Source organism: Abrus precatorius, unplaced genomic scaffold (genome assembly GCF_003935025.1).
Source record: "Abrus precatorius isolate BTA unplaced genomic scaffold, Abrus_2018 Scaffold2, whole genome shotgun sequence".
Taxonomy (NCBI): domain Eukaryota; kingdom Viridiplantae; phylum Streptophyta; class Magnoliopsida; order Fabales; family Fabaceae; genus Abrus; species Abrus precatorius.
In genome coordinates, this window is record NW_020874362.1 from 16,546,049 (window position 1) to 16,554,567 (window position 8,519).

Below are 8,519 nucleotides of genomic sequence, written 5' to 3' on the forward strand. Positions count from 1 at the left end.
GTGAGATTTTGACATTTGAATTTAAGTATAATTTCCGTTCATGATTAGTGTTTATCCTATTACGTATAATTGTATGTGTAACATCCTTGTTTTTATATTTATTATTGTAGTATTGAATGTTGGTTGTATTTATGAAATTAATTAAATTTTGGAGAGTTTAAATGGTGTAAGCTGCAGAATATCTCGTTATAGAGAGAAAGAGTGTCTGCAATCAAGCTCTTTGACGCTCTCTTGCTGGAGCGAGGATGCTCTCGCTGTAGGTAGAATGAAAGACAGCAAAAAAAAAAAATTGTCTAATTTTTTCACTACAGCAAGAGAAAAGGCTTGCTGTAGTGAGAGATAGCTCCTTATGGTGAGAATATCGCGAGTTAATGGGTATTTAAGGGTTTTCAACTTAGAAAACTTGAATTACAATCCAATTTTTTGACTTCTCCCCTGTTCTCTCTGCTCTTTAACCCTCTTTTCTCAAAAATCTTCACTAAACTTTGACTTTCCTCTGAATCCAGACTTAGAAGTTCATCCAATCAACTCCAAGTAAGTTCATGTTGAAGCAATGTCCTCTGCTATGGCTGATAATCTTATTATGAAGATAAATAAGGAAACTCAAGGTTGAAGACTTTATCTATCTAAGACATTCTCTTCTTCCTAAACCTTTTTCAATTCAAGTTCAACTCAACTGCATCCTTCGAATCCCTAAATTCTCAAAGTTGCTGCTAACGGCATATGTTCAGTCGGCGCACCTATTAATTTCTTTTAGTGTGTGATGCTGAACCTAAACATGAGACAAGTTTTATGCACACTTCTTTCAGAAGAACCATTTAATCATTATAATAAATTTAATATTATTTTGAAAATAACTTTTATTAGCTAACTACTAATAACTTTAGTATTTTTAATATAAATAATTTAATAATATTAATTTAATTAATTATAGAAATTAATAAAATAATGGTTTTATTAAGATGCTTGCATCGATACTAAATGGTATGTAAAACAATTTTTTATATCAAAAAGTAATAAGTAAAAAATAATAATATAAAAAAAAACTTATAAAAAACATCTCAACGAGTTTTGAATGAATCATAAATATAAATTTTATAAAAAAGTATATAAAAAGTATCACTATTATTTAACAATAACAAAGTTACATATATCGAAAAAAAATATAATAAATGATCTTTTAATTATTACGATATAAATTTTATTTGATTATATATAAATAAATTAAAGTAATAATGTTTTTGAAATTTTAATTTTTTTAGTTTTATTTAATCTTAAAATTACATTATCAATATCAAGAGTAACATGTAAATTTTACGGATTAAAAAAAAATTGTTGTATATATCGTTGATGTAAATCTTGAAAACACATTGGGCTAATAGGTTTATATCGATTAGAATTTTTAATAACTTTAAATCTAATATTATTCTACTTATGCTATCCATTTGCATTTCATTTCTCAAAAATGGGTTTGGTTATTTGATGGAGCTGAATAATGGGCATATCATCTAGTCCACGTGGATGCCATCAAACTTCATGTCCCCTGTTATTGCTCTCTGCTTGGGATCATGCTTCATTCGATTCAATTGATTTCTTCTTCTTTTGTTTAATTTCTACTTCCACTCCACTTGCTAATTTTTGCCGGTTCCAAATCATGTGTCAATATAGTAAAGTTTCACTTAAATAAAACTAGGAAATTTTTACTAAATAAAAACTTCAGTTTTGTAAAATTCTCTTGAACCAAAACGAAAATAGACATTATGCTTTCGCACAAATGTGAGAGGATTCAAATTCCTCATTTGACGGGTGATTTACCATATAAACCAGGTACAATATATCTCATGACTTTCTTCAAATTAAATTCAGCAAAGTTTGAAATAAAAATAAAATAAATTTATGTACTATTTTAAAAATATATTTAATGTAGCTTAGAATGCTATTTTAATAATCTGTAATAATTTTAAATATAAGTTTTTATTAAAATAAAATTTTAATTTTATTGAAAATAATATTTAAAATATTTAAAAAATGATAACTTGAGTTTTCTCTTAAAAAACTAGTAATCAGTATCTAAAAATAGTTATTAAAAAATTTAAATAATCATTCTAAAATAAATAAAAAGTATAAAAAATACATTAATAATATTTTTAATTTATTTTTATTTTTTTAATTACTAGACTAAGAGTTTTAATTAATATTCACAAGGAAAACAAAATTGGAGAGTTTGGTGCCGGCTAGAAGTCATGTCTGTATACATTTTATTATTATTCTCACGATATGGTTGTGGTTGTATTGTCGGATATATTGAGTTTTCTTTTTATCTTTAATTTTTTAATTTGAGCAGTAGAAATCGTAGTAGTGTCTGGAGACATCGTTTTATATTCACAGGATGAGTGACCTCAGTGGTTGCATTGTCCGAATATATTTGTTTTCAACCAAAATCATTGCAATTTTCTTTTATGTCACCCGACATCTAATGTCCAATTAAATATTAATACGACTAAAAATAAAAATATGTTTATGTCATTGGCATTTGATGTGTATATTTTTAGATTTTCTCCGTGGATTGCTTCTTTCTCTCCTTTTTTTATTGTACTTTATTTTATTGGAATATTTCTTTGTTGGACTTATTGTGACAAATTAATAATTTTTTGTAGACTTTCTGTAACTATTTGTTCATTAGGTATATAACTATAGCGGGGAATAAAATCATCGAAAACTCATTTATAAGTAAATTAAATTCCGTCCACTTTCTTAACGTCAAACATGTTATTCAATTCTTTGATTCAGTCTAACGTATGTAATTATTTAATGTATAAGTAATAACTAGTTTCTGAAAAAAAATTACTTAATCTAATACTTTTATTTTCTCACAAATTAAATTATCAATTTTTTAATATAATAATTTATGATTAAATGCAAATGAAAATTTTATACCGTTAATGTATTTAAATTAATTTTTTTTTGTTATACTATTAAGTTATCTGTAGATTGCATGAATATAGTTAAATTAAAATAATATTTTAAAGTAAAAAAATTATATTACATAATTAGTTTAAAATTTGATAAATTTTAAATTGATATTTATATTATTAATAATAAATATTTTATTATATTAAATCGAATAAAAAGATAAATTTAAAATATTTAAAACTTAAGTTTAGGTTAGATTTAAAATAAATGTTAAATACTAGAGAAATCACATGAAAAAGAGAATAATTTTTAAAATAGTTCTTGTTTCGTAACATGACTAACATTTAATATAAACAGATAACATAGTATTTTTACACCATACTTTTATAATAAATCAACCTTTTAACCTTTGTATTGTAAATGAAAATTTATTACTTTAAAAATGTGAAACAACTCTTTTTTCTCACATATATACTTTAATATTAAAATTAATTAAAAATAATCTGTAGATTACACTTTATTTTGCTACAATAATTTTGTTTTTACTTATATCTTCGTTATTTTTATTCTAAATTTTAAAAATTAAATTTGTTTACTTTTAAAACTCTTTAGCTATTAAATTTTCAGATAATAATATATATTGATTATCAGTATTTAATTAAAAATTTAATACTATATAATAAATGTATTATCTTAAAATAAATTGTATTTTCAAATTTTTTATCATATTAAATCTTTATTATCTTAATACATATTATATGTAGTTATAGAGTTACATAAAAATAATTAAAAAAACAGTATTTTAAAATAATTTTATTATATATAAAATTATTTAAAACTAAAAAATTTTATTCTTTAATAATTAAATTTTAGAGTCTTGGAGAGAGAAGTCCTATATATATATATATATATACTTTAAAATAAAATACCAGTGCATTATACGACCAATTAAACTAATCAACTTCTATAATAGAGCTACTCTTATTTATAGTTCAATGCGTTTATATTTTATGATTAAAATTATTTGAAAATATTGTGTAAATTACTCTATCATAATGTAATAATTTTTTTTGTTAATTTGATCTTTATTTTTGGAGATTAAAAGTATTATTTAATATTTTTATATTACTTTATATAAAATTTATATTTATATATATATATTTTTTTATTATTTTATATAAACTTTCAAATTTCTGGTAAGTACTTAGTATATTTTGATGTTTCATATGTGTAAAATTTTACTCTTTAACTATTAAATAATATATATTTATTTTAAAATAAAATACTTTCATAAAAATTTCTAGCAAATTATTATTACAAAATCTCTCTGAAAGGGTTGTTTTAAATCGTTTTCGTATTCAAATAACCAATTGATAAAAGTCGGAAGCAAACCAGGCAATAGCATATATATGAAATGGTGGTAAACTTTTTTTTTTCTTTATTTTTCTTGGCATCTTTAAACTTCCGAGATATTTTTTCACTTTTACCTTTCTCTTTCAAAAGCCATATAAAATACAAAAAGATAATATAATTTTTTTTTGTTTATATACGTAAAAAAAAATACCTCCATTTTAACATTTTATATAAAATTTCTTTTGATGTATAAATACTCCTTAATGTGTAGAGATTACCTAAAGAAACTTTGTCTCTTCAGCCCATTCATAAAGTCAAGAATTGAATACTTAACTTTCTATCGATTGTGTCTAAATTTGATCTGTCCAACCCATTCATAAAGTGATTAACTATTTTCAATATAGAGAAATATATAACTGCAATTTCAAGTATAAATTTTTCTTTGACTATGTTACTGTTTTTTCCTTGCTTGGTGAAAATATACCAAGAAGTAATGAGAACTTCAGAAAAGAAATCGTAATTTCTTTTTCTAATAATAGATAGAATGAACAAAATATATTATCTACAATGACTAGTATTAAAAAAATAACAAACAATACTTTGTACAATTAGTATTTAACATAAGTAAAGTTTTAAGTATAAATAAAAAAATGTTTGAAACTAAAATATAAGAGGTTTAGATCTTGAAAGCAAAAACAAAATCTATGAAAAATAAAAAGAATTAATTTGAGATTAAAAAACATAAAAACTAAAAGTGATTAATTTAAAAAAATATTTAAATCAATTAATAATTTGAAAATTTTAAATATAAGCTATAAGCGCTAAATAATTGTGAAATCGTGTGTTGCAAGTGAAAATAAAATAAAACATATCCTTACATTCAAGAGTAAGGATATACATTTATGATATAGTAAAGATGGATAAGAAAAGTATATCACGTAAAAATAAATGTAAAATATAAATTTATTACTATTCGGAATTATTTTTAACATTTATTTTCAATTGATTTCCTTGTATATATAATGACAAGTATTATCTTATTTTTATATTATTGAATAATTAAAATAGGTCACTTGTTAACATTAACACTGATTTATTAACAAAAAATAAAAATAGCAACAAACCATAAACTGAAGTTCATTATATAATTTGTTACATTATCCTGATCGCTAATTACACATTACTTTTTTATATCCTGCTGTTGAGGTTGTCATTTAAGTTAACCATTTAAAAACAATATTTTTGAAAGATCATTTTAACTTTTCTAGATATGACCAATATATTGTCATTATTTAATTTAGACAAACGTTAAAACATATTTTCTAACAAATTATAAGTTATTAATTCCAATTTTAAATATAAGATTATTTTATAAGAATTAAAGAAAAACTTTAATGAAAATATAAATTTAAATTATTTTTAAAAACTATTCCCAAAACTATTAAAATTTATAACAACTCTTTTTATACTGAATTAATTACTTTATCTTATTTAAGAATATTTTACCGAAAACTTAATTTATCCAAGCAACAACTTTTAAGAAGTCTTGTTCAAAGAACTACGACAAATTTTGTAAAAACCTTTATATTAGATAATAAGTAATATGAAATAATAAAATTTATTAAAAATCATTAAACTAAAAGTGAACTTACATATATTTTTATAATTTTAATAAATATTAAAATTATATTTAAAATAATGTTTATTATTTATTGACCTTTGTCGCGTGATGCACATGAATTCAATTGATAGATGTTTATTTCAATTTAATCTGTCGCTTGAGTTTAAATCATATTGAGTAATGTTCCAAGGAAAAATTTTGTTGTATATAACAGTATTACTTGATTCAATCCAGATTGCTTCTGATAAAAATTATATATAGTTTAGTGAAAAAACTAAAACAAGACTTTCAGATATAATTTATTACGTTCTCTAATTTTTTCTTGTGGAGCCTATTTTTAATGTTTTTATAATGTGGTTGTCAACTTAATTACAGCATTCTGAACATCATTTAGAAGATATTTATGGCCCGTCCAAACTAAGCTTTTATGATCTTGTAACAAGGCATGGCTACCACTTTATGTTCTTCATACGTGCTTCTATTGTTATTCTCAACTTTCCTTCTCATAAGTTTCCATGCCAATTCAATTTACTTCCAAATTCCTCTTTTCAATTCTAATGATTCCAACATAACCTATCAAGGATCTGCAGCGCCGCGTGATGGAGGAGTTGCATTTAACGTCAATGACAATTATCTATATCAAGTTGGATGGGCCACTTATGCTAAAAGGGTGTTACTATGGGAGTCAACCACAGGTCAACTCACTGATTTCACAACTCATTACACCTTCTTTATTGACACTCAGGATCAACCTGCCTTTAAGTATGGTGACGGACTTGCCTTCTTCCTAGCTCCTGTTGACATTGAAATCCCACCCAATTCTGCAGGTGGGTTTCTTGGCCTTTTCAACTCTACAACTAAGAATTCAACTAAAAACCAAATTGTTCTAGTGGAATTTGATTCTTACCCAAATTCTGAATGGGGTGAGACTGTGCAGCATGTGGGAATCAATAGTAATTCAATCATTTCATCAGTGTGGACTCGTTGGAATGCTAGTCAACATAGTGGTGACACTGCTGACGTTTGGATAAGCTACAGTTCCACAGCCAAGAATTTGAGTGTATCTTGGAAATACGGAAGCACCTCTGATCCTCAAGAGAAAACTACTCTATCATATCCAATTGATTTGATGAAGGTTTTGCCTGAATGGGTTACGATTGGATTTTCTGCAGCAACAGGTCTATTTGAAGAAAGTCATAATCTTTTATCATGGGAGTTTAATTCCACTTTGGAAGGCAAAGGTGGGAATAACACAAGTAAGACAAGATTAGTTATGATTCTAACTATCTGTTGTGGTGTTATAGTAGTGGGAATAATTGGAGCAGGTGGATTCCTTTGGAGGAGGCAAAAGAAAAGCAAAAAGGAAGCGGCTATGAATTTAACCTCAATCAATGATGACCTTGAAAGAGGAACAGGGCCAAGAAGGTTCTCTCATAGGGAGCTTGCTTTGGCTACAAACAAATTTTCGAGTGACAGAAAGTTAGGTCAAGGTGGGTTTGGAGCTGGTTTTAAAGGTTATTTTGCTGACATAGATTTAGCAGTTGCTGTGAAGAAAATATCAAGGGGCTCCAGACAAGGGAAGAAAGAGTATGTAACTGAGGTCAAAGTGATTAGTCAATTGAGACACAGAAATCTTGTGCAACTCATAGGTTGGTGCCATGACAAAGGTGAGTTTCTGCTTGTTTATGAGTTCATGCCAAATGGTAGCCTTGACACTCATTTATTTGGTAGAAGGACACCTCTTCGTTGGAGTGTGAGGCACAAGATAGCTCTTGGATTGGCCTCTGCTTTGCTTTATCTGCATGAAGAATGGGAAAGATGTGTGGTTCATAGGGATATTAAATCAAGCAATGTTATGTTAGATTCTAATTTCAAAGTCAAGCTTGGTGACTTTGGGCTGGCTAGGCTCATGGACCATGAACTTGGACCTGAAACAACAGGGTTAGCTGGAACCTTCGGATATTTGGCTCCAGAATATGTGAGTACAGGCAGGGCCAGCAAAGAGTCAGATGTGTATAGTTTTGGGGTGGTTGCTTTGGAGATTGCTACGGGAAAGAAAGCTGTTGATATTATAAAGGATAAAGATGAAGAAAAGGGTTTTCTTGAGTGGGTTTGGAATTGTTATGGCAAAGGGGAGGTGCTTATGGCCATGGATGAGAGATTGCAAAATGATTTTGATGATAAACAAGTGGAGTGTTTGATGATGGTGGGACTGTGGTGTGCTCACCCTGATATGAATTTGAGACCATCAATAAGACATGCAATTCAAGTGCTTAATTTTGAGGCTGATATGCCAAACCTTCCATCAAAAAGACCTGTTGCAACATATAATGCTCCTACATCGCCCCCAACTTCAGGAGCAGATTCCATAACAAGAAGCCTTCAAATTGGTCGTTGATACCGCATCAAGGATATATCGATGAACGCATTGTGTTGTGTTAAATACATCTTGTGCCCCGACTAGCTTATCATAAGTGTCATGACTTGTACCAAAACCAACTTTTTCTTGCTTTAGCTTTGGATATATAAGGTTTGTAGTGTGATATATATTTTAATGAATAAAAGGATATAAGGTTAACAATTGCTTGTATTCAGTAGTATGAACACTTAATTTGATCGATTTGATTTTTCA

General features: G+C 26.6%; 1 protein-coding gene across 1 annotated transcript; it reads left to right on the forward strand.

The window, feature by feature from the left end:
* Positions 1-6,187: 6,187 nt before the first annotated feature.
* LOC113858740 (L-type lectin-domain containing receptor kinase IX.1-like) lies at positions 6,188-8,285 on the forward strand. The gene has a single exon (XM_027491481.1). The coding sequence runs from the start codon at positions 6,333-6,335 to the stop codon at positions 8,283-8,285; it is 1,953 nt and encodes a 650-aa protein (XP_027347282.1). The 5' UTR covers positions 6,188-6,332.
* Positions 8,286-8,519: the final 234 nt, after the last annotated feature.

Bases quoted from the DNA above. Each gene is read 5' to 3' on its own strand.
- LOC113858740 (XM_027491481.1), top strand. From the start codon at position 6,333: ATGGCTACCACTTTATGTTCTTCATACGTGCTTCTATTGTTATTCTCA.